The sequence below is a fragment of the Malurus melanocephalus genome, unplaced genomic scaffold, assembly GCF_030028575.1.
Source record: "Malurus melanocephalus ecotype Western Australia unplaced genomic scaffold, MMel_1.1 scaffold_96, whole genome shotgun sequence".
NCBI lineage: Eukaryota > Metazoa > Chordata > Aves > Passeriformes > Maluridae > Malurus > Malurus melanocephalus.
Window position 1 is genome coordinate 576,227 of NW_026623328.1, and position 27,527 is coordinate 603,753.

Genomic DNA, 27,527 nt, shown 5'->3' on the forward strand with positions numbered 1-27,527 from the left:
ATAGCATAAATGTGTATTATTAATTCTACCTGAACTGCACACCTGTACTCTTTGCAACTACTGCCTGAACTCATTTCAAAACACTCTGTTTTGTAAATAAGTCTTAAAGCAGCCTACTTAGAACTGAGAGGGAGGAGAAGATGTGAACTAAGAGGAACAGGGCACAAAGAAGCAAAAGCAAGTACCCCATTCAGATAAGAAGGGATGAACACCAGTGCTTAGTTGTTAACAATTCTGTTGCATCATAAAAATTTAAGTTTGCTATTACCAGTAYTGTTTCTATTAAAAAAATATTTTGCAAGTAGAATAAAATGTAAGAGATGTTCCAATAATTAATATAAAAAATTGAGTCCCTGGACTGTCTGTTAAATGCTGAACATCTAAGAGTAAAACATKTCCCATTAACAGAATGAGGTCAGTAGTCTTTCACTGAAAAACTGCAGGTTTTTTCTTCTGTATATATTTCCAAGGCCCTTTGTAAAATTCATCATATCCTTAGATACCCATTTTGGAACTTTCTGTATTACAAGAATGCTGAAAGACAAACCTTAAGTACAGAGACTCATTCAAACACCATCAAAAATTTCATATCCAAACACAAATATTTACAGCGACCATCAGGCATTTGCACTGAGCAGGTTACCTAAATGAGGAATATCCATCTCCACTCCATCACTGAACAGCGGGGTTTTGAGCCAGTAGGCCGTGTCCTGCTCCTCGGGGGACACCGGAGGGCCCTGCAGCATTCCCCCGAGGCAGCGGCCGATGAGCAGCGCCACCGTCCTCTCCAGGTCCACCAGCCACACCCATGACTGAGCGGGCTGGGGCAGGGGCACGCCCGCAGGGTCGATCAACTCGGGGCCGCCTGCAAGCACCCACCAGCAGATTAGTCACTGATGGCCAGGGGCTACAAACAATTCCAAAATCACAAAATTTATGGCAGATCTTGTTAATATGGCCCATTCGTGGCAGATCTGCCCCTCAATCAGCAACCTTTCAACTAAACAAACAGCAGCTAGAACAAACAGATTGCTGCACATCGGAACTACAGCAGCAGCAGAGGCCACCACCATTCATGGCACAGCTGGTCATGACATAAGGGYTCCTTTAAACTCTGCCCAAGAACCTGCTTTTATAAAATACACTCTTCTTTGTGGTCTGCTAAACACTTATAGATAAATAATACAACTGGACACTGCACTCAACTAATGCAGAAAAAATATGTCACAGCAAGAGATATTAATACATTGAAGAAATTGAAAAGAGAGATGTAGCAAGACACACAGTTTAAAAAGAAAAAAGSCATCTTAAAAGGAAAAGCTAAATTTCACTACAAAAAGGTGCTACTGTTTATTTTTCAGATTAAAAGCATGTTTATTATCACACTTACCATGAAGAGGCCACTGTAAYTCCTGATCTTCTAGAAGGGCTGCTGCAGGCAAGAGTCTGTTGAGACGATCTAAAGGTGGCAACAGATCAAGCAGGTAACTCAGCAAAGGTCGGGCTACTGACACCGGCAGCAACAACAATGAGTTGACAATCTGAGAGAGCATACTGCCAGCAGCTGACACRTAAATCACATCTGCAGAGGGAAAAAGCAAACCTGAATTAGTTACAGGTATGGAATTAGCTAAGCACAATTTAATAAGTCAAAGAATTGCATAAAAATACCTCAGCTAGCTCAAAATGACTTAAACAGTATAGGTGTGAATTGATGAGTTTAATAATTATTCATCTATTTCTTATTTTAGTTATACATTTTTCAGTAATCACAATCAATGTCCTATCAAAAATACGAACCAGATGCTGTCATCTCCTCCTTTGGGGGAAACTTGGGATGCTACTTTATGCAGATAGGGGAAAAATAAGGGATTTTAAAAATCAAATCTAAGCAAAGACGTGCCCTGTGCTTACAAAGCCATCGTTACTGATCTTTCACGAACATTTACCTCTCAGTTTTTCCCCAACACTACCATTCCAAGAGCTTTCCTTAAGCAGCGTTGCAGAACGGGAATAGATATCTGTAGCATGAGGCARTAAAAGCTGAAGGTGTTTGTGAAGCAGTGCCACACTGCTGGAATTCTAGAAAGAAACAAACATAAGAACAGAACTGTAAATATATGTAAGGGGTTCACTATTTAAATCACTTTACCTCTCAAATGCTCTGAAGATTGTCAACAGGAATCTCAACAGCTGTCTGGTGCTTATGAATATTTAATTTTTTTTTTTCTCTCCTAAACGGTAAAAATAAGGACACACACCTCAGTAACACTGTTGATGTGGCAGTAAGCCAGCAATTGTTTCTGCAGGGAACATAAAAGCTCATGCAAATGAGCAGGTTGGCTGTTTTCTGATGATGATGTACCCAGTAAAAATTTATCACTGTTTTTCTCCAGTTCTCCAAAGGCTTGGTCCTATTAAGACAAAAAGGTAGAAAAAAAAACCCAATTAGCTCTGCTTTAAGTGCTGTAACACTTTACTACCACCTAAAAAGAATCATTTTTGTCTTTACTCTGTGCACCTGTAACTACAGGAGAAATTGTATAATGCCAACTGGATCATAGGATAACCGAACATGAAACTACAACTGTTTATAATGTCATAGGAGTGATTGTCTGTGACAGCTGTCAAGTGAACATTTCTTAAAATGTTTCTATCAGATGCAGCAATGCTTTTATTCACCTGCCCAAGAATAACTAGATTAAAAAAGTCATTTCCTAACCTGGCCCCCAAAGCACTGTATGTTAAATAGGATCTGTTGTGGGCTGATACATCAGATGTCTCACATTCAATACCTCTCTTCCATTATCTAGGATGGCAATAGAAGAACATGAATGGCTGCTTGACTTTCTTTGCAATCCATTGGAAAAACGGAGTTAGTTTCAAGCAGCCAATTCAAAGCAGACAATTCCCCCTCAGTGACTGGGGGAGGTCTAGAGAGAAGAACAAAACACTGCCACCCTGCCCTGAGGAGCTCCACACCATGCCAGTGATGTCCAAACCTGTGATTTCTTCTCGCTGTTGTATTTTACTGGCTGGTTAAACAAAGAGCTGAGCCAGTGATCTGCTCTCCCACTCCCTTACACTTTCTAAGAACAACAATCTGCCTGATACACTATGTTTAATAAGACAGCTGACCTGTTCCTACTGTACTATTACAAGATGTCACCCATGTGAAGTTAATTAAACTGATTCATGCGCCTGGTGTCTGCTTATTGTTCCCCAGTGGCTGAGATTACACTGACAAACACCACATACGATCAATTTACTTCTTGTGTTACATTCTATCTTCCAAAAAAATCAGCAGCCAAAGCAAGAGCAATAAAAGAGTCTGATATGAAACCAGCTTCATTTACATAAGTCACCTTAAACAATAAATACCACTATAACGAAGTTAGAACCACACTGTTAGAGATGATTTAACTGACTTTAGTCCACTTCAGGATAAATACATGTGGCACTGTTACTTTAGAGAAATAAAATGAGCACCATTCTCTTAAGATGGAGGGGGCTGGGGAGAAATAACCCTTCCAAATACGCAAAATTAATTATAATTTTAAAAAATWAATTAATACAAAGCATATACATACTGTATAAAATCCCAAGTTTCTYAGAAGAGTCTTCATTAAGATTTCAGCCAGATGAGTATCTGGATGACTGCTCTGCACAGCATATGCTTGATCAGAGAGGTTTCCATAGCTGATACACAATGAGGAAGTTTCTGCAGTATCAGATGGGGAGCTATAGCCAAGCAGGGAAGCTACATGGGTGTGATCCTGCAAGCTTGTCAGAATRATGTCCAACTGCATTCTCTAAAGAAAAACGTTTAGACACAACCATTGCTCTTTGTTAATAAAGAAAAAATAATGAGCTAAGAAGAAAAAAGCATTAGGCATAGTTACACAATGAAAATATTCTAATTGGACACAGATACAAACCAGAGGGCTTCACCAAAATACACCAGGTTTTCCTGAAGACTTGGAGTATTAGAGAATGGATAAATATACTGAATTAGATTGATCATACTGAGTAAAAATCTGAGATTAATAGAGACAGAAACTAGAATGTTCACAAGATGGACGATGAGGTTCATTGGACGATGAACTAAATACTTTCTCCAGTCTGTCCTGGTTAGCCGGTTATTTGTGAAGATGGGTGGGGGACACATAATTTTTCTACACTGTATGTAGGAAAAAGGGTACAAAAAAGAATGTTGCAGTCRTCTTTGCAAACCAGGGTGAAATTCATATAGGGAAATCATTATRTAAGTATTCATCCCAGAAAATAGTTAATTTTCTGTTACCAAGGCTTGTTAAATCAGTCTAATATTAAAAAATATCTAATCTTTAMATCTGTCTGGATACACTACCACAGCAACTCTTAAGTTCTTTGTAGCCGACCTTCACTTGAGAAAACCCACAGTGCTCTCTGCCTCACTCAATTCTGGTTTAGTCAGGCTACCCTACAGATTCTGTTATGCTGGGGTTTGCACTACATCTCCCCACAAATGTGCCTGCACTCTGCAAATGAGGCTCACCTCATAGCTCAAAATATTCTCACAGAAAARCCTCAGGCAAACCACAACTGCTCTCAGGCTTGTTTTTGCTTGACCTTACCTGTCCTTTTGATAAGCTTTCCCATCTATCAGGACCTTGGGGTAGAAGAGAATGTAGCAATTCCATCCTCTCTCGCAATGGAGGAAGTAGCATAGTTGCTCCAACTGACAGTGTCTCAATTACAACCTAAAATTGGGAGCAGCAGAAAATACTTCTTCAGTGGAGCAGGGGGAAATAATCAACTCACCCATATCCTTCAAAAATACAGTACATCACAAATTATACATCCCAAATATCTGCTTCATTTTATTTAATATCAGAATTCTACCACACAACAGCACACGAATCACTTATGCTGTGATGCAAATATATGCAGTACATTGAATGAGTGAGACAAGATCAACAGAAGTTGCAATTTCCTCTAAGAGTGCATCTTAAGAGAAGTTACTCAATCAAGTTAGTTACTCAATCCACAACAACAACATTTTAGGCTCATTATTACAAGGAAGAATAATTTAGAAACTGCAAAATAAAGGAGTTTTTTGAAATTCTTATACAGACATTGTACTCTGCTTTCAGATCCTAAAACTACATAAAACTATAAAACTAAGTGATGGTGACTACATTTTTTAACTTCAATGAGTAAAACTGGAAAGTTAGAATTGTTCAGAAAATCAGATAAATATCTAACTACACAATCAGGAAAATAAGGGAATAGTACAATTTTGACATGTAAGCAACAAGGCATTACTTACTTCCTGAATTTCATCAGGGACAGAAGAGTCCATGAGTCTGAACAAGAGGTTTCGAAGGGGACCAGCCTGCCGGCCAAGAATGCTGGTGGCTACACCTCCAGCCAGTGCAAGTGCAAGGTGATTAGAAAGAAGCTTCAAGCACAATTTAAGAAAATTGTGATGTTCCCTGTAAAAGAAATAGATCTCTGTTACCCTCTCCTATTATTACTATTACTACTTTCCACTGAGCATTTAGGTCTCCTTTGATTTTTCGTAACAGAAAGGCAGGTAAATTCCAACTGGGAGTTTAAGGAAACTCCTGTGAGAAACAGCCAATCTGCTTAAAAGAACAAAACCTGAAACTAGAATAGAGAAGTATCTTTGTGGACAATAGTTGCAGGAGGCATTCACTTTAGATTAGTAGTCCCATGAATTAGGAGGTGAAACCATCCCAAAATACAGAAATAAATTGTAATATTATACACAGAGGGAAAAAAAAGTTTAAGAAGTAATAAGTGTGATCTTCTCTCAGAAGATTTAGGAGTACAACAATTGGGTTAAAAACAAAAACTCAGGATATTTATTTCTAGTCCTTTTAAAAAAAATTAAACACTGGTTACAGGAGTAAGAACTGACAACACAGAAAYAGTAAATGCATTTCAACTGCACAAAAATTGCATTTCAAAGGAACACTCGAAGTAAACATTTAAAAAAACTGAAGTAAAGCATTTAATTCATTGCATAATGAAAACAGATTTCGGACTAAAGATGCTGCTACATTTGAGACATTGTACTGCTTCTCTTGTTATACAAATACACTAGAGCAATTCAAAACAAATACCACCTGAGCAAGCAAGTAAACCAGACTTAGGCTTGTTAAAATATAGACTAACCAGGACTAAGCCATGTACCACTGCTGYAAAGAAAAAGACATTACAAAAATCTGTAACATGCATAAACTGTGTATACCTTGATGAAGGAAAAGGAAGAGGAGGAATTTCACTGTTAATTTTGTCACAGTAGTGCTCAAGAAAAGAACGAAGATGTGAAAAGGTACTTTCTTCAAGGTCGACACAATAGGGTCTGTGCCATGCCACAACTTGCCTGGAATCAAACATCAAAGTAAGTTACTTTCTGGAAATACTTAACCTGCTTTACTTAATAGTTTAAGCAGGTTGAAGACACACTTAACCAATTTCTTTCTTAGAGCAAATGAATACAACTACAGCAGCCCAACTTCCTGACCCATGAAGGTATTTTCTGCTCTCTTTTCTGTAAAACTCTTTATAATCAAATACTTCACATTCGTGGACAAAAGCACCTCAATGCCATAAATAGGAAGACACACACATTTAATCTGATTCATGCATAAGGCTGACCAGTACTCTCAAAGCTGTTTCTAGTACAAATATCAGAGACTGATAAAATGCAGAGAAACCTCAAAAGGGGAAGTACCACTTAGTCCTGTTTGAGTCTATTTTCTTAGTTGATAGCTCCCTTGAAAACAGGGCATTTGAAATTCTTCTTGAATTATGTTCCAAATATTAGGGTTTTCCATTCCTTTGTGTTAGATAAAGGAATAGAATTTGTGTTTTCTGTATCTTTGTGTTAGCCCATAGATAAAAGTTTACTGGTTCACTTCAATCACTTGGTAATGTCTTTGGTGTAAAGGAATTATTTGAGTTATTGTATATTAACAAACTATGTATTTAGGTACCTATTTTTAGTTTAACATATAACCATACAGAAATTTTTAAATGCACCTCAGTAATTTATCTGAACTTCCCCCTTTACCAAAGTCTCCTGGTAAGCATACTACTTACCACACTAAAAGAAACTTCCCAAGCCATAAAAAAATCCCCTCAGAAGCAAAAAATAAAAAATGTTTGTTGTTGTTTCACCTCCCACTGACTAACTCAGCAATTTTTAGTAAAGGGAGGTAGGTTTGTCTAACAGCACATAAGAAGTGTTCACATACAAAGAAGAAATCCAAAACTTTGGTGCTGATATATTTTCACTTCTAACATGCAACAATTAGAGGAGGGAGGAAAGACAAGAGGAGGAATTTAAGAGAAGAGGAAGGAAGACAATCCAGACCAAAACATTACAACCAGAATGCTTGACACTCATAATGGGGGAAACACCTTCAGGAAATACAATTTAAGTGTATGCCAAAGTGGATTTATATATAAAGGAGTAAAATTACACCTGTCCCCAATGTCATTTTTACCTGTCCCTTGGAAGAGCTGTCCAGGCAAGGCTATGGGATGTTCCTGCTGAAATCTGTTGAATTGCAACTCCATCTAAACCACTTACTTTCTTCGGTTTAGTAATGGGGCCAGTAGAGTTTCCCTGACCACACTGTCCCATTGAATTGTTACCCCAAGCATAAACTTCATTATCTATAAACATAAATATAGTAGAAAACAAAAGCTGAGATACAATTGTCGATCAAGAGGAGGATTATGTATTTTTACACCTTATTCTCTTTACCGTGAGAAAGTGCCAAACAGTGACTGTCACCAATGGAAATGTCAACTATTCTGGTAGCAGCCAGCTCTTCAATGAGCTTGGGTCTGAGAGCAGTCGCCTCCGAAGAGCCACAGCCCAGGCAGGCCCCGCAGCCCCACGCGTAAACCTGGAGCAAACCAACCACAAAACAGCTGCAGGTCAAACTGGGGTTATGGTGAGCACAACAGACAACAGCCTAGAAATACACCTGACCAATAACTGCAATGACACTTTCAACACAACATGCACGAGACTTTCCTGCCTGGAACACACATCTCATACCATGTGCATTCCTCCCCCAGCCACCGAGGTGACAGGCCACAGAGCACAGCACTGAACAGGCTGCTGGAGCAAGATGTCAACATTCCTCATCCCCACTTTGCAAACCCACTGCCTTTGAGTCACAGAGGCCAACAAGGTTACACATGTAGAAAAGTYTACTGGATTACATGTACCCATGATGCCAGGAAGGGCCCTCATCTACCATCTCAACATTTATCTCTAAGATCTCCTAAGAATTTTCAGATTAGAACTAAAACTTTCAGTTAACACCTATATTCTAATATACACACATATGAAAAAAAAAACAACTAACTTTAACTAAATCACCTAATCACCTGGGTTGGCTAGTGTGTGAGAAATTACAAGCATTTCACTACCATTTGCTCCTTGAATCCAATTTGATTTTACACTGGCTACACCTATTAATCTAAAAATAACATGTTTTCTGTGACTAAGCAAGAATCTTGAAAAGTGTGTTTTTACGTGACTCTTAGCACATTTTGAATTACTCTAGTGTATGAGGTACTTCAATCTCTATTCAAGAGCTTCACTTCTACTTAAGTACTAGCTGAACATTTTTTCAAGAGTCAAAATAATAAATGCTGAGATAATGTTGATATGCTGAGATAATAAATGCTGAGATAATGTTGATAATGCTGAAATAATAACACACCCTCTTTAGCACCTCTCACCATCTGAGTGAAAACTTGGTTTTGCCTACCTGCCCTGTTGATGTCAAGGCAAGTGAAGACTGGCTTCCAGCACAAACTTTTCGAATRAACATTCCTTGCAAGGCTTCTATAACTTTAGGTTTATATACTCTGTTTGTATCACCATGACCAAGTTTGCCTGCAAAAGGAGGAAACACAACTGGAARGTAGTTTAAATGGATAGACAACAATTAAAAGTACCCCAAAAGAATTCTTTCTGGATTTCCAAAAATGTCAGAGTGTATTTTTAAAATCAAAACCTATTTACAATTTTTATAAAACCTACTCTCTTTAARTTACAGTAACTACAGACTTTAGGAAACATATATTCATTATAGTGTATTTTAAAATTGAAATACTAATCCGAGGCAGTTTAAATGTAATAGTTTGTAGGACATGAATAGCTACYGTCATATCGTGAGTAAGCTTATTTGAAAGTCCTCAGCAAAGCATTTTTTCCAGAATTGTTCATCCATTCATTGACATTTCTGCTGTGAAACCCCTCCCCTGCTAAAAAATCCTTTTTTTAACCCTATAATCTTGCAGGTGAACTTCAAATATTGTATTTAGGTTTTATAAGAATCCTYTTCTAGAAGAGCTATCAAAAGATGAATAGAAAACAGAACCAAACTGCAAGGAGTTCTGGAACTATGAGGCAGATGGAATAAGACAAAAATGGCTACCAAAACATTCATTTTACCTACCATTGTCTCCTCCTCCAAAGGACCACACTGTTCTSCCATCTTTGGAAAGAGCTATCGTGTGTGAGCTGCCACAGGAAACTTCTCCTACATTGCTAATATCTTTTACTAAAGTTGGAATGTTACGGCTATTGCTGTCACCATGACCTAAGAAAAAAAGAAAAAAGTTTTTGTGAACATTTCATCTTGCAATCATCAGATTTTGCAAATTCCACACATATTGCAGTCATCACAAATGATAATTCCTRCCCACTCATTTGGAAAGATTTTGGCAGACAGCTGTGGTAAAGTAAGCATTTMATATTTAGGACATGCTCCAGAACACCTGTTCACACTGCCTGTAAATCCTATGATTATTTTCTATCTAGTTAAAAAGAAATCAAAAGGATTACTTGTACAACTGCCTTTAATACCAGTTGATTAGGCAGCCAGACTTCCCCATAGTGGGCAGCAGGTAATGGGGACACTGCAATAAGGGCATTGTGTCACTCCTGTCAGTACTGCACGGACAGGACAGAGCAGCCTCTAAGCTGCCTTCAGACAGCCAYAGTTCTAACGAGTCCTTCCTGCACACACCAAATACACTACAGCTATCACCTACTTGATAAAAAGCTTTATTTCTAATAAGCTACAAAAATTCTGTGGATATGGAAAAAAAATGAGGAAGAGAGGAAAATTAATACCACTGGTATCCATAACTGACTAAATATGAACAACTTCCTATCACCTAATGAAATGTTACTTTTAGCTATGTGCTGGAACTCACCATTGCACACTCCAAGACTATCAAAGCACATCAAAACTCTCCACTAACCTACAACTCAATGAGAACATTTCTACAATTCCCACCCAAATTCCAGTTAAATCTCCAACCCAGCTATTTTCTTAACAACTCAGCAAAGATGATGAAACAGACAAGTGAACTTAAAGCAAACAGTAATACAGCGTTTCTTGTTTCCGTTAAATTTAACTTTTTAGATCTATTAAGGTAAAAGGATATTAAGCCATTCTGTCAAACGTAACATCAAGTATCCTTTTAGAATCAGACCATTGATATTATAAGCCAGTTATTCCTGACTGTTCAAAAAAATCATTCTACCATCGCACTAGATGAGGTTTATCTAGAATTTCAGTTTATTTAAAGTATCTGTTTCCATTCCATTGGCATGAGYAATCATATATTCTTATGAATGAATAAAAGCAACTTGCCTTGCAATGAAAAATCTTGTTAAAAAAAAATCTTTGTAAAATTAAGTGCATTAAAAACTTTTAAAGAGTTTCTGCACTAGTCACCTGTATGCACATACCTGAGTGTATGAGTATGTGTATGKAGAGGGGGTAACTTGAGAACAAGGCAAATAGAYGTATAAAATCATTTCTAGACACAGRAACTTTTCCAAAAGCATCTCATGAAATTTTCAAATTACCTAATCTCCCAAAGTCTCCTTCTCCCCATGTGTACAACTCTCCATCTTCTGTAACAGCAGCACTGTGYCTGTAGCCCGCTGATACACACACAACCACCTACATTACAGGCAAAAAGAAAGATTCCGTTTTTACACAAATCAAGTAGGAAGTCTGAAAGCATATAATATTCAAGTTTCAGGAGTCTACATTAACTAATTTGCTTATTTACATGGACCAAGTACAGACATAGCCTTTCCAATCTTTTCTATTTATTTGGTATGGGGAAATAAGTATATTAAAAGGCAAGTTATATGTAAAACTGCTAATGGTTTATTTATCAAGCAGCCTTTACATTGTAGTATCCTAGTCTTGCAAGAGACAGTGGATGTTGAAAACACTAAAAAGCTGTATGTGAAAGCCTTGATGTTGCAGCCAACAAAAGCAATCATCTCTGTCCTGGAATGTGACCACAGCTCAGCAAAAGCACCTGAGCAACTTTGACTCAAGACTGTGAGAAGCTTTCGTGACAATGCCACTGCCCAAATCCCAGGCCTAGAGGCAACCATGAGCTCTAGTGTTTTGCTGAAAGCAGACCCAGCCTCGAAGAGAAGTCTAGAAAAAACACACAACCTTTTCTTAGGATTTTATGTATTTCAAACTTAACACAACATCCYAACTGAACAGAACAAAAACACGTGCTCTAGTATACAAAACATACCTTTCCTTGCAGGGGACCCTGAATAAGTTTGGGATATTTCTGAGTTGAGCTATTTCCATGTCCCAGTTTTCCATAGTCACCATCACCCCAGCTGAAGACTTCCCCTTCTGTTGTAAATGCTAAAGTGTGACCATCAGATCCTTTTGAAGATGACACCTTTTTAATAGATCTATGAGGCTCAAAAGTCAATTTTTTCAATGTGGACTGATTATTAGAGTCTCCCAGTCCTAGTCTTCCATAGCTGCCTTTCCCACAGGCTCTAACAGAACCATCCGTAGAAATGACAAATGTACAATATTGTCCAGCTTCAATCTAGAAAGGGAAAAAAGRATGTAATAGAGAAATGTAGAGATTAGAGAAATCCAAAATTTACGTACAGGTCTAGAAGTCTGTATTTTTACACAGAATGTCAGATTTCTTCATATAACATAATGTAAAAATTAAAAATAATTTAGACTTCAGCAAGCAGTAAAACTAAAATTCTTGGAAAATATTTTATGATTAAATCTATCTTCATGACTAAAGTATGCAAACAGTGCTTATTTTACTTATTTGTATCTCAGACCACAGAACTGCTGCATTCAGATCTCCAAAACTCATGGATGGAAATCTTAATTTTTCAAGAACAGAAGAGACAAAGGAACAGCTTGATAAAACACTGTAGATTTTGCTTAATTTTAACCAGTACCAAGTGGTAACATTACAGAAATAGATGCTAAGTGCTAAAAATCCTCTCATTTGAGACTATGCATTTTAATTATGTGATCATCAAAGAAGCAAGATTAAAAGCTTTTAAGAATGTAAGAACTTGCCCCTATTGGGAAGTCAGCACTCAGCTGAGGAATGACCCAACAGCAAACGGACTAACACAGAAATAATTCTCCACAGGAATCTTAACACAGCAGAAATGCAGAACTGCCCCAAGCAGGTGGCCACAGCCCTACTTAATGGAATGAACATCTTCATATAGATAGCCTTCACTGATGACTATTGTTGGATTAAGTAGAAAAATCACATAAATATGTTGGATAGGTGTATAGAGTACTATCAAGAGAGTAATCCATTCATTCAAAACACGCATTCCATTCTCATGTATTAGTGTTTTGAATGTTCTGAAAGTTTTCTGAATGCATAAACTTGCTTTATGATGTCCAGTCCTGAAGCCCATTTGCATATAAAATACATCAGTGACGTCCATAGAAACAATTTCAGAAAATGAACCTGAATTGTCTAGTGACCAAAAAGTGCTTTTACTTAAGTCAACACTGCAAAGCCCATACAGTACCAGAAAAGTAAACTATTATATTCTGTGTCATGCATCAATAGAAGTGCCCAGTTGCAACTTCAGACTCTGTGACTGAGAGCWGAAAGAGCATGTACACTGATTTTCAGAAAGCCAATTAAGGCTGCTGTGTCAGCAGCTAGCCCAGTTTGGGCTTTTATACTCGGCAACCTTGGGTATGGAGTAGCTAAGACCCCTTTTAACCAACAATAAGAAAAATACCCAYGCAAAACAAAAAAACCAAAGCTCCACAAAAAACTCCAGACAAGTAAAATTGTCGCCACAAGAGCAAGTCAGGCAATTCAATCATTCTTGTTACATGGATATTTATCTGTGCATATCATTAAAAACAATGYTTTTATCAGGCATCAATAAAAGTAGTGATATATGCTCAGTAAAATAACCTGTGTGACCAGTTCTGAGTATCATCYCTTCTTTACAACTCGACACTCAGAAATAAAGTACTATTTTTCAATTTCATGCTATGAAGCTGCTGAATGCTACATAAACTACCACTAATAAATGTCACTCACGGTCTGTGCATCAGAAAAACTYGGAGCAAGCTTGGGTTGAAGTATTTTCTCTTGAGTTCCTTCTACCAGTTGATGACTGCTGTTACTACCCCAAACATACACTTCACAGGTCTCAGAAACAATAGGAGCATCACCCGTTTGAATGCTGTCAGGGCTGGCACACGTCCTTGAATAGTCTGAAGCCATTCGACAAACCTGTTAAACCCACAGATTTATTACACAGTAGCATTTTATATTTCATCCTATACACTAACAATCTTTAGTGCAGCTTTAATTGCACCTCGGTATGGTAACTGCCTAAAATAAAAATCACCATGGCYGTATCATTAGCTTGCCCAAAAGACTTTGTTTCACTGCATCCTTGTTTTTCAATGTCTTTTTCACCACTTCTACCCCAGAATAATTCAGCTAAGACTAGACTATACCCACATGAGCACACCAATCACATGTGAGGGGGAAGTACACACTGACTTGAATTTTTTTTCAAGACATACCTCTTCAAACAGACACAGAGCTGCCTCATACAGAGAGCATAAGCCATCAGATGTTCTGGTTGGCTCTCTCCATTGACTTCGATCAGCAGATGATCCCTACAACGTTTAAATGTTGTTATTAGGAGAAACACACTTCCAATACAGCAACAGTCTACCTGAACAAAATACATTAGGGATCTGTCCTTACAGCTAAGCAAAAACTAATTGCTCTTTCTGTAAGTGTAAGTACATGACTTCTCTGCTGAGCTGGGATATCTGCACGCAATTCAGAAAAACAAAACTGTCACAAGTGCTAGTCCAACATTCTTCCTGATTCAGTTTTGTGAAAGTATCTGGGTTCARAGTTAATTCCTCCTAATACTATTCTGCAATGAAATGCATGTTTTCTGCGTTTAAAGTGATAATTGTTTTAAAATTACTAATCATATTAGTTTTACKTTTACGTATCTTCTACATTTTCTATATAGCCCAAAACCAACAACAAATATAATTGCCCATCAATTCAGATACTGTTACTGCCATGCTCTTCTCATGGTCCCCATTCTTTYGAAGATTTTTTAGAATTTTTTAAGATTTTTTTCAGAATTTTGTTAGATTTTAGAATCTATGCTTAACAAGCACTACAAACCTGAAAGAAAAGAATGACTACCTGAGAGAAAAAGTCATTCCCTGTTTCAGTCTGAGCATATGAGGCAGAAGTTTGGCACAGCCTCCAACTGCGTATTGTGCAATAATATCATATCTTTAAAAGTAATATTCATCTGGGATCAGAAGTAAGCACTCAATATACAAATCAGTGTGCCACACTTCCAATTTAACTTATGTTTTTATCACATTCATTTCTAAGCATCTGCAAAACTGCTGAACATCCTGAAGAYGTATAAGGAAAATTGGGGAGCCAGRAAAATAACTGGCTATKTTTTTCAGTAAAAATAACTGAACAGGAAACAAGGTGTATTGCAAAACTTTGAATTTTCTAACTGTTCTGCTATGAACTTAAATGTACAAGTGGAYGATGTATGTCCTCAATTCTTTCCCTGAAGTTAGAGCATAACAGCAAAAATGACAACACAGATTATTTTTCTATTTCATCTTAACCTGTGAAGAAACACGTGGGTAGGAAGGGAGAGAAAGAGATGGTGGGTACCAAAGGCAATACTGGGGAAAAAAATTCACAAAAAAACCCTTTTTAACATATCCAGCAAACCGGCATTCAATGTGGAGAAACTATTAAGTTAAGAATGCAACTACACTGCAATGCAGGAAAGCCAAAGCTGGTTGTACTTACCAGAGATCGTCKCATCTGGGTCAATATACTCATAAAGCAATCAAAGCTGATCATCCCTTCTGGACTTTGCAGCAACTTGGTTTTCTCCATGCTGTTCACTACAGCTGAAGCACCTAAAGCCATTTCTATCCATTCAAGAAGGTATCTCAAGGCACCTCKTTGGGCAGCCAAACCAAGAAGCAACTCAGAAGCTAATCTACGACCTAAAGTATCTGCCCCAGAGTTTGGAATTGTTACTCCTTTAAGAAATGTTGTTACTTGYGACAAACAGTCCAAGCCCATTGGTGGAATCTTGCTTTCATTTGCTAGAGATAAAGGTGGTAAAGAGCTCACAACTTCTATGGCCGTATGGATAACATCGTTGCAAAGACTGAGGCCAGGTCCTGCAGCAGGCATCATCCAGCTTTGTCTCAGCAGTGCAAATAACAAGCTCAGCCCAGTCCGAACTCCCATTTCTATGAGTGCATCCGTACTTGACCTTGGGCGTTCGCTGACAGAGTGCACATCTGTGGATCCAGAACTGCTTTCTGGTGAGTGCTGCTGCTGTTTCACCTTACCCTTATCGTGGTATTTATTAGAAAGTGCATAGAAGACACGYTGCAGCACAAGGAGACGCTTTCGAAGAGCTCCAGCAAACGGAGAGTCTGAGCACACCATCTTTGCCAGTGCCAGCTGGCTGCTAAGAAGGGCATCCAAGTAGTGGTCCTGTTCATCACTAGATAGAGATTCCCGCTCAAAATCTGGTAACTGAGGTCCTTTGAGGCACAGAACCTGCTGGGGCAATGGCACTACTTCTTTATTGCTAACTAACTTAGCATACAAGACAGAAACTCCCTCCCTTGTTGCAATAGATTCACTGTCTTCTGTGATCCAGGAGCTGTTCAGGTGTTCAAGCCATTTCAGCTTCACAGGTGGGACCATAGCTGCCATGCTGGTTTACTTCTTTGCCATTAGTCCTGAAGATGAAAAAAACTGTCAATAAGTGTGCAAGGTTATCTATAGATCTTATTACAGCAGGACAAATCCTAATAACCTTTTCAGAAGGTACGCAGCAAAAGATTAACCACCCAGAATTACCAAAGTTTCACCATTTGACCGATATGTATGTATAACTTCCTTAACGTGACGTAAAAATTTTAGTGTAAGTCTGCATTTTCTAAATCCACATGCACAAAAATTTACACAAAGCAAACTGAACTTTCAAACATGTCATAAACAGCATTTAACAGACAAGGCAATTCAAGATTTAGATTCAAGAACTACAAAGGTGCAGGATTAAAAAGCATATCTCAGCAGTATGATGATTTATGTCTGCATCATCATCCATGTAATGGTATGATATTTTGCTATTTTATATGGATAAAGGATCATAATTCCAAAAACATACACTRAGTTTGAAAAATTTCTCACATACAAGAACACAGACTGATCACTACTAGGTGARTCCAGGGTTCTTCTAAGTTTATGCCTGAGAAATACTTTTTAAATTAAAAGAACATTCTGATCCCAAAGAGACACTTGAGTTACTAATTTTAATGCCAGTATCATTTAGGACTTCAGTTTCTTCAAGAGGATTCTTGATGTCAATGCTAAAATTTCATCAAGCTAAATTACAACTTAATACACAAAGGGGCTTCTTCAAAGTGAGTGTTTTCAAACTGCTCATTAAAAAAAAAAAATCTTTAAAGTAATGCTTTACCTCCTATTGTACAAAACAGATTTGTTTAACTCCTGTTTTATAATCATTAACCATGGGTTACATAGGTTCTGAATGATCACTTTCTGTTCTTTGACCTTTCAAGTCCTAATGTATTACAATTTCACCAAAAAGTACTATAATTCCCTGAAGGAGAGGTTTGTGTCCTTTGGTAGTATGAACYCTACCTGATGTAATTTCCAACTAAATCCCTGGGGGTGGAGGGAGTCTCAGTCATGCAGTGAAAGCCAGTGCTATGCTTGCAGAGCTATGGGTAACAGGCAGTGCAACTCGGTCCTTGCTTGGTCTTGACATTTCACACTTACAAAACACAAATTAAAAACACAGAGAACTATACTGCAGTTCTTCTGCYAATGTATCTGCCAAAAAAGCACATYCTGYGCTATWAGGCACCTGYTMTTATTCMTGCCAAATTTTCCCTACAACATTTTAGTACCTTCACAAAAAGCTTTATGTGAGCCTCACTAAGCCATACCCAAGTCATTTCTGGTGCACCACAGCAGACCGTTACCCAGGTCTATTCCACAGAAATTGGAGCCACAGCTGTTAAGTACCATCCAGAGCAGTGAGCATTCCTTGCCTTTCATATAAAACACACCTTCTGTCTACTCACACCATAGAACCGCCCAACAGCTCAGCCTCCAACTGACACAGACAGGTACTCTTACATCCAGGACCCTGTTTACTAAGAAAGAGCAACATTTTCTCATTTATCAGAAAGGATTTGCTAACTACCATTTGATTCCAATAGAAACTCGAAGGTAAATTAATGAAAATGTCCACACTCTGGTCTTAAGTGACAAAGTTTGTGCCTTCTCAAGAGGTAAAACCTGGGGATGTATCTCCATTGAGAAGTTCCCTGAATAGACTCATTTATGGGCTTTACATCATGCTTTCATCACCACTCTTCTTTCAGAAATTTAAAAACGTGCTCATGTACCTCAAAGGTGCAAATACTGCTGCTTTCCCTCTTCCCGTTGTGTGCATCTCTGAAAACAAAGACTGAAACTTGAACAGTGACCTACTCTCCTAATGCAGCTTTTGGAAGAAATACATTGGTCCATATTGAAAGTAGATTCAGCTTCATGTGACAGGCAGAAGGCTTTAACCAGACACCACTGCTAATCCTGGAAATGCTCTCTGAATACAAATGTAAATGATCCCTATCTCAGCAYGTAACACCTACAGACCAGTGAAGTTAAGCAGAAACCAGGTGGTAGCACGGTGTACAAGGTAGGGTTTATTTCCTCCAGCTCATTGCCTGAGGACATAAATATGTTCATAATTGCTCCAGAGCCTGGACATGGACATCTTTTTTTTTTTTTTTTCAGGGCAGGCAGAAATAAAATATATTTGCCTCTGAAAACTCAACGGAATACTCATAGCTGTTTCACTATATCTGACCACTACAGGGTCAGGTGAACACGTGGAAGGTACCAAATGTGCAAGGTGGGCCAGCCTGCAGTCCTACACACTTTCTGATCACATGGCCAACCACAAAAAGAGAAGCCCAAAACATGTGATAAGTGGAGCAAAGTACTTTCCTTTCATCACCATAAGCCTRAAACAGTCTAAATGTATACCAACAGCTTTATAAAAGTATTTCAACACTGGAACACTTAAAACACATCAAACTAAAGTACCCTGAACTCTCTGGGATCTCTATTAAAAAAAAAAAAAAAAAAAGCCCAGCTCTCCTGCCCTTATTTCTCCCTTTCTGCTCCTGCTCCTCAGGAAATAAATAAAAAAAAAAAAGTAAATTGTGAGAATGTGCAACACAACTCATTGGTCGTATCTTTCAGAACCATAGTTCCTGTTGAGGACAACACCATTTTGGGGGAGTAAATGTTCTCATATATTTTACTGTTGCCAATTGGTAAGTCATCCAAAATTGGACTTAAAACTCATGGCTGAAACAAAGACATTAAAAATGTTACCAAATTTAACACCTCTTTCAAACACAAAACCAAGAGCCTGCAAATACTGGTCAGCAAAATAAATACAAAATAAACACTAGTAATTGACCCACTTAAGATCTTCCCTTTTGAGTTAAAACATAGGGAAAAAGAAGACAGTTGACATATTTCAGGGRAGGCATGCAGCGTTCAGTGGCCTAGCAAACAATATTGAAGAATTTAAAATATTCTGTGTCATTAAAGAGTTTTTTTTTTTTTTAAAAAGGAGTTAATTCAGTCTGAACCAGCTAATTCTTACAGGTCACTTAAAATATTAATTCTTGTGGTGTAAGCTTGCCTACAATAACTAATAAATCACATATAATAAAGTGTGAAAGGCCTATTGCAAATCATGATTAAATACCACGACTACTAGGCATATTACAATTACAATGAAGTTTGTATTACTAATGAAATAGGCCAAACAGCCCATTCTTTTGCTGAGAAAAACTGCATCTTTTCTAAGGAAAAAGAACTATTCCCCTATCTCAAATAAGAATAAAATAAGAGACTGAAGATGCATCTAACTACATTTACAACTTATTTCCATGAAACAAATAAATTACAAAGAGATAAACTATAAATACTCTTCGTTTCTTCTCTCTGCCACTGCAGCAATTCAAACAGAAAGAGGAACTTGATCTTGCCATTAATCCCAGCTTGCTTATTTTATATAATACCAGGTCACTGACTACATGGATTACCAACACCTTAACATAAAACTGACCAGGAGATACAACAAAATAGGTACTCCGCTACAAATGTTCCAATATTTTATATATRTATGTATTTATATTATATAGTGTAAACCTCTCAGTGYTTCATGTATRTGTSTSWRRMRCASRTSWWMTYTKTGYRMWAWAWATWTKTWTTYWMAARWGKRRWRWWWYTCTCRMAAMAYWWYASWKWWWAYAWMAAWRWRAWWWTWKKGRRAAWWWWRTRKARWRTRYWYTTTTTGTTTATGTAATGTGCCATACAAAAGGTAAAATGGGATTGAAAAATAACAGTAAATTTTCCAGCCATTYATCACCATTAGCTAATTAGCTATGGAAAGGAGAGATTTTTCTAGAAGGGAACAAAGCAAATACTRAGGATTTCTCATAAATCCACTWGGTTGYCTCAGACATGGAGACTGTGAAACCTCTAAGAACAAATATTTTTTTTTCAGATTTTTACTACAGCTCCAGGAAACCAAGAAGTTTTTAGGTCTTCTCACTTTGAGGTAAGTGGGACAGCTTTGATCACCTTCAAATGCAAGAATGAGAACTCACTAAAGGGGAAAAAACATTACTGAAGGAGCTAGTAAGAGAAGTCCTCAACTTCAACACAGTCAAAGGACTGAGGAATTTGGAAACTGCCCCAAATATTCCTATATTCCAAGGGCACAGGGGGAAATGAGAATAATTTACAAAGGACTTCAGCATGGGGTCGAAGGTCAAAGTCTGTAAGGTTATAAAGATCCTGTTTCTGAGTCCAACAGGAAAGACAGGCCTTGGACAGAATATACACACTTCCCTGAAGGAATTTCCATAGTCTTCCCTCTCCATGCCCGCTTGGAAATTGTGGACCATACGTGAATTTGTCACCCAAGAACCGCCTCCATGCAGCCAACAAATGTATCCTAATACAAGCAAAGAGGAAGCTGCCTTCTAGGGTTTAGATTTAAAAATAATTCCTGAGAAGTTGCTGTGTGTACATCTAAGTGAAAGATTGCTGGGACAGTTTTAAGAAAGGTGGTGACTGGGCAGAAACTATACAGTGTGGCTACATCATGCCCTGGAGCTCGTTTTCAGGGAGAAACAGGAAGATAAGGAACAGCTCTAAACAATTCCAGAGAGGTAACATCAAATTCCTGCAGGAAGAGATGTAAGTAGGAATCCCAAGACAAGAAAAAATGGAGGGGCTTATGTTCTGCTTAAAAGAAAGTCGTAGAAACGATCCCTAAAAAGTGGGAGATGGGATTATTATCCTGCTATTTTAAGAAGCAGAGAGTGTAACAGCACAGTTTGCCCACAAAATGTGCTTTGCTTTTTCAGTCCTTAGCACACACACTCAGCTCATCAACAGACAGAAACCACCGAAATGTATGGAAGGGAGGAGCTGATCTTAGGGCCCCTTTTTTCCCCAAAACAGCATCATTTCCAACACAGTGGCTCTACATCACTGCCAAATGCTGATGCAAATGCCAATGCCAAATCACTGCAATACCAATTCACTGGTATTCCAGAAGAATAACAGAAGTCCACAGGTAAGGAAGAAGAAGGTGCAACTGCTGCTCAGGCTGTGAAAAGGAAAATCTGAACAATCAGCTCAGAAATGTAGGTGAATCTTGAAGCACAGGGATTTCCCATTGCTTGTACAAACCTGAATCCTCCTCTTTAATTGTTRTTTTACAGCTTTGTGCTTTCCTCCCCGTACAAGGCCCAAAGAAGTAAACATGGTGATACAGGGATAAAATGCAAAATTGATCTTACATAAGGTATTGTCAAATGGGCACAGCAAACAAGGAGAATATATTTAAACCTAGTCCTTAACCCAGGCAGAACCTCTCACATTCCACTGAGATTTTCAAACATATAAAATGCATAAAATGCTGCACAGTATCTTCAATCAGTATGAAGAAAACCCATTTTCTTATAACCAGTGAGTCTAACACACACACTGAAGATACTAACAAGGACAGAATTTAACAAAGTTATATATCACCAAGTTTTTCTTTAACTTAGTTTGACTAKAGCAGGAATCAAGCACACACAAAAACAATTACTCTGACAGAAGCCAAGTGCTCTGGCACTTACACTACAACAAAAGTAGCTCAAAGCTTTACTTTCYGCAAAGCTCTTGAAAAATTGCACCTACAAAGCTGTAAATATTATATGTTCCAAAAATCAAAAGTTTTCTCAGAGGAAGAATAAAAACCCTGCAAGCACTCWCTCTCTCTCTCTGCAATCAGTAATTTCAGCAACCTTTGTAAGATGCTGACTACATGTATTTTATGGGAACCTAATTACRAAAGCCTGTAACACAAGAAGTCAGTCTGTACAGGCAAATCAAAAGCAGGAAACAGCAAAATTAAAGAACATGCAAAGATCTGGTTGTGAAACCGAATTCTATTCACTGCCTGCAATGTTGTACTACGCACATATGAAGAGTTCTTCACTGTGTGTTCATTGACAATGAACTTCCTAAAGTCTGCAGCACTTCCATTTAATACTGGTCTCCATTTACTACTGGTGTACATGAGGGGCTCCTGGAGTACCTCCTTGTGCTCAAGGTACCTTCAGCATGATGTCACCTTAGTGGCTTCTAAAAAGGATTAGAAAAYTTAGTATTTAAACAGATGGCACCCAGGGCACATTACAGCTCTTGATGCTGCTACAAATAGTTAAAGCTTTGTTTGCAACAGTGAGAAATTCTGTGATGGGMCAGAAAAATCAAGCATTTTTTGGCTCACACAAAACTCAGAAAAGATTTCACAATCAGAMTAATCAGGTAATTCTACTAGCTCATTACGAATATAATTAAATTAATTCACTGCTAGTGACACAACTATTGAAAACTTTATTCTGAGATGTTGTTTTAGATAAGTTTTTGATAAAGTAGAAGTTCTGAGTTCACTGCCAATCACAACTCAGGAGAAGTTAATATACTTAAAATATGACAGAAAACCCAATGCAATATGTTTCTATTTACTACCTCAGCATTATGACAGCATTACAACTCTATTATGCAAGTGGAATCTCTTCAAAGTTGCAACGTTTTAGTTTTGTAGMATAAGCACTTAGAACCGTTTTAAATTATTATGTTAATTCAAATAAATAAAACATTCTTACCCGTAAATCAAAGTCTTTAGTCTGTATCCAAGTCTACTAAAATAGTATCTCAAAATTCTGTCAAATTCCTAATCTGTACAATTCCAGAGCAGAATGTGGAATTCAAGATAAGGCTGTACCTTTAATCTGTGCAACCAAAAAGACTGTCTTCTGTATTTGCAGAGTTCCAGTCCTAACAGTTCCTGAYATTTCATAAAATGACAGTTTACCTGAAGTTTTTATCATTCCAGTCTTTCATACTTCTTACAAGGAAAGCACAAAAGTCCCAGTAAGAATATTGCTTCACGTACTGCCAGTTGGCTAGAATGCAGCAATTTCTGCAATCTTTATTAAAATTTTACAATTTGAAAGTACAACTAAACCAAACAGATTTGCTTCCTTTTTTTCCTAAATCAGGGGTTGCATATATAGGGTTTAGCAGCAAGTATCAGGCTTTCAAACAACATTTACAGCCTTTTACTTGAAAGGTGATTGAGAAACCAAGAATACTTAAAAGCATTTAAAATCCTGCCTTGTCACAAACCAACAATACAAAATGTACAGAAAYGCAAAACCTGCAGGATGTTTCATATTGCTTATGGCCAGGGGACACTATGACAGTTRAAACCAAGAGGACATAATGTTGCCTAGGAGAGTTATCTGTTCAGTATTTCACTCGTGCCAAAAAGCACCATTCAAAGTACCAACCCTCAAATGTTCTTTTTGGCTTATCCATGTAGTCTAYACACAATGTCATGACAGATGTGAGGTGAATGGAATCCATCCAAAACAGTCATGGGAAAGAAAAAGAGAAAACAGTAAATTCGAAAATACTGACACTGCAGAGAAATTACTACAAATTCACAAAGAATTGAAAGCAAAGAGACAAAAAGTGTCATTAGAAGCAGCAAAAAAAAAAAAAAAGAGGCAGTGGTGCTAGGTAACAGGAGACGGACAGTAAAACAATGCAGAAAAAATGAATCATGGTCTCCCACAAATCTGGAATGGGAAGCAAAGAGCAGAAGGAACTAACCCAGAAAAAGCTAGCAAGAACAGAAGCTACAGCAGGTTCTTCACTCCTAACAGAATACAGTGAAATACACACCAGCATTAATCCATGGGAACATCTGTCTGCATAGAGCACAATGGCCACTATCTTTCCTCCTTGTATGAGCCTCCTGTTCAGCATATGGAAACCAAATGAATGACAATCGTAATTCAGAATAAGATTAATTATGCAGACAACCATCAGTTTTTCTTTCCAAATAYTAAATTCTACTAGCCTTATATTTGTTAAGTAAGCCAAGGTGAGGTTCTACTTGTTATTCTTATTTTAGTCTTCCTACATGATTTTAGGTTCTTATGGGATTATTTATTTATTCATTATCAGGGATAATACTGAAACCAATATACCCTATGCTTTCAGCTGGTCACAACTATCACTCCAAAAACCTTCTGGGAGACAGAGTAAAGGAAGACAAAGTTATTTTCAAGTTAATWTGAAATTAAAGCTATTTACCCTTTTGCCCTTAGCTTTAAAAAGAAAGTAATAAAAAAACTGAATCATGGTGTGTCAACGTAAACCTCTGGGGGCTGTACAAAATCTATCCAAGCAGAGAAGAAACAAAAATTATCATTATTGTTCAGCAGATAAACTTAGAAAAATCAATTTAATCCATTACTTCTKCAGTTGCTTTAAGGTTACTGAAACAAAAGCTGAGAATGCAAGATGCTCCACATACACAATCATCAAAAGCAGTTAGTGCAAAGAGGAGCTGAGAAGCAGAAATCCCTATGCATCAAAAACATCCCAACAATTTGAGCAGAGAAAAGTGCCCGATCTTGCATTAGAAAAGGGATGAAAATTCTGGTGAGGTTTTAGCACTATCACTCTCCCCCCAAAAGGTACAATCACGTGTACTTTTAACTGTGTCGTTACAGTATTTTCAACTAGCATAACACATAGAAACAGATGTTTTCTTGCAAAAGCTACCAGAATTTTGAAGATGTATTTACTAGAAATCATKACTTGAAACTGAGCAACTCAGCAATGGACAGGAGAGTGCACTACGTACAGACAGTCAAAATACAAACACATCTAACTTACAAGTTAGCTGAATGTAAGCACAAAGGTGCATTGCAGCCTTTAGAAATATATCTATCTGTATCTGTTATCAGGGCCTGTGGAAACAGGACAACAGGAAATAGTTTTAAACTGAAAAGGGGTAGGTTTAGACTGAATATAAAGAAGAAATATCTCATAATGAAGGTGGTGACACATTGGAGCAGGCTGYCCAGCAAAGTCGTGGATGTCCCTTCGTGTTAATACTTCCTGCTAACATTCACATTTCTTGACTTAGAGGACGCCTGTTACAACTAACTGAAAAAGARACTTCTGCTGTGTAAATCAATGCATTTGTAAGGAAACGTTTTGAGGATGAAACTTCTGAATTATCTAGTCCTGACAGCAAAAAGAAATTATTATTAGTAAGGAGGACTCAAACTGTAGGCTCTGCTCTAAGCAGCAAATGAATTCCAGCTCCCAGCAGAGAAGACGATTGCTTGAGCCACTTGAACATACTCCCACCTAGTTTGGTGACATCAGGTCAATCACAACAGGCAGTCCAGGCCAGAGAATATACCTGGCCAGTTCCAAGGCCACACTTGCTATTGATGGGCAAATCCTGTAGCCACTGGGCTCCAGGCTGGCTTTCTCTTTTTTATGTTAAGAATTAACAAGGGTTACTCTGAATGATTCTAATACACAGCAAGCAGCTGCAGCACACTGCCAGTTATTTCAARCAGTCCTGTGACAGCAGAACTTCGATTTCTGAGGGCTACTTTAGATGTTTTTAAAGAGCTAACACCTACTAGATTTGAATGTTCCACTTGACTGTCCCTCACTACAAGGGAGACAGACAAAAAGAAAAACTGGCAGCAATTTCAGAGTTTGAGTACTTCTGAGAGCCAATCACGAGAAGCACAACCAACACAGTACTCACCATTCACTAAGAGGACTTTGACAGCAGGAAGTCAAAGCAGCCRTAGAGAACCGTATCCTACATTTAACTAAAACACACCAGTGCAAGATAAAAATCTCTCGAGTTACATGAACAGAGGAAGATTAAATATCGTATAGGATCTAAAACTGTTGTATTGAAAGGCAAATGACTTCCTAACAACCTATGACCAGAAATCAAATGCCTGCYCCATCAAGTCTTCCTGAAACACTTATAATTTATGTCTCCGTTACTTATTTTTAAAATGGGGATAAGTGCATCTCTACCCCATGAGTATTACAAGAATAATTATAAAAAATCAGAAATACTGGAATACTACATGTCTTAACGTCTTTAACAAAAGTAATTATACGTACATAATTTTACTACTCAAACACAAATATCATTGCTAATTTCACATGCAGCTTTCCCCATCCGTAAAATGGTCCTACTCCAATCATCACTGATACTTTAAAATATGCAGAGCACCCTTGTACTGCTTTCTTTGAAAAATAAAGATTATGGCTTCTTTAAACTGGTAAATTAAAGACAAAAAGTCATCGAGATCTTTAGTTTCCTAATCACCTACGATCTGTTTAATTCAGTTCTGAAACAGCAAAAGAAGAGCTTTCACCGGCAAACTATTTTTCAACTCAAGGATTAAGTTAACAGAAAAATGCTGTGTTAYATTCTTACTATGCCAAGCAGTCCCGCCACAAAAATAAGTCAAAGACTTTACATCCCTTCTCTTAATTCACAGTTAGGTAAACACCGCATTTACAGTTTCCAGAAAAATATTTCAGCATCCCCACTTCCCCTTCAACTTATATACTTCCAGCCACAGAAACATCTTTAGTCTTAATGTTCAAAGAAAAAACACAAGACACATTTCAATAAAAACATAGGGGCAGAGAGGAAATCCTCAATACGGGTTTGTACTCAGAGACAAAAAGCCTTAGGATGCTTTATTTCAAAACACAACCACTGTGTATAAAGCCATCTAACAAACCCCATAGGTGCAAGGATACAGAAGAYTGGCAATGCCCTTCTGTCCTGTAGCAAAACATTGGCAACTTTTAATCTTTCATGCAAAATAACAGACTCCTCTTAGAACAGGGAAGCAGTAGCAGACTGACCAGGTATACAGCTAMACCTTTCTAGATAAAATACGTATTATATTTCTCCCCAARACTATGTGAGACCTAATCCTGAGATCCAAGTTCCCCATGTTCCTACATCCCAATGGAGCAGATATGGTATATAYATGGGGCCTTTAACGAGGAGCATTAAATTCAGCACATGCATTAAATTCAGCACTTACAGCTTTGAGGTTCTATTATGAAATGCCAGCATAGAACATTCTGCTAAAATTCAAACCTGATCAGCCTCATGAGACAATACACATGTGTGTATACATACGCACATATATRTACTTGTATACATGGTCCCATCTACAGCAAATTACACCATTCACGAAGATCAGCTTACATCCTCGACAACAGAAAATGTTTCAACAACTGCACTAAACCTCTCCTATATACACTGTGAAAGGGAGAGGATACAACGATAGGGTTCTGCCCTTAAAAAAAACCATGAAAAGCAGCCTGCATACAGCAACATCTCAATGAAACTAACCATATGCAATTAAAAAAAAACCAAAAAAAACATTAACTCAACAACAAAACACGTGCTAGGACTTCACTTTGAAACACAAAATACATCATCCCTAACTGAAAGTATACATATGTTTCAGTATTGCAGGTAAGAGCCAGCAAATATGCCATGGGGAGACGGCGCAATTCMGATGACAGGTTTGGAGACACACGGA

General features: G+C 37.7%; 1 protein-coding gene across 9 annotated transcripts in view; it reads right to left on the reverse strand.

Moving 5' to 3' along the window:
• Nucleotides 1–27,527, reverse strand: part of HERC1 (HECT and RLD domain containing E3 ubiquitin protein ligase family member 1) — an 81,233-nt gene that overhangs the window by 53,053 nt on the left and 653 nt on the right. For 8 of the 9 annotated variants that reach the window (XM_057368671.1, XM_057368673.1, XM_057368666.1 and 5 more), the window contains exons 2-18: nucleotides 15,217–16,172; nucleotides 13,929–14,024; nucleotides 13,435–13,629; nucleotides 11,620–11,931; nucleotides 10,922–11,018; nucleotides 9,498–9,641; nucleotides 8,805–8,932; nucleotides 7,784–7,928; nucleotides 7,521–7,692; nucleotides 6,260–6,394; nucleotides 5,312–5,477; nucleotides 4,617–4,742; nucleotides 3,591–3,812; nucleotides 2,262–2,414; nucleotides 1,950–2,082; nucleotides 1,391–1,582; nucleotides 644–865 (exon numbers count right to left, since the gene is read on the reverse strand). In XM_057368671.1, coding sequence (XP_057224654.1) covers nucleotides 644–865; nucleotides 1,391–1,582; nucleotides 1,950–2,082; nucleotides 2,262–2,414; nucleotides 3,591–3,812; nucleotides 4,617–4,742; nucleotides 5,312–5,477; nucleotides 6,260–6,394; nucleotides 7,521–7,692; nucleotides 7,784–7,928; nucleotides 8,805–8,932; nucleotides 9,498–9,641; nucleotides 10,922–11,018; nucleotides 11,620–11,931; nucleotides 13,435–13,629; nucleotides 13,929–14,024; nucleotides 15,217–16,146 — 3,568 coding nt within the window. In that variant the 5' untranslated portion in view covers nucleotides 16,147–16,172. Of the gene's footprint in view, nucleotides 1–643; nucleotides 866–1,390; nucleotides 1,583–1,949; nucleotides 2,083–2,261; nucleotides 2,415–3,590; nucleotides 3,813–4,616; nucleotides 4,743–5,311; nucleotides 5,478–6,259; nucleotides 6,395–7,520; nucleotides 7,693–7,783; nucleotides 7,929–8,804; nucleotides 8,933–9,497; nucleotides 9,642–10,921; nucleotides 11,019–11,619; nucleotides 11,932–13,434; nucleotides 13,630–13,928; nucleotides 14,025–15,216; nucleotides 16,189–27,527 lie in introns of all 9 variants that reach the window. The other variant, XM_057368665.1, reaches the window with a different exon arrangement.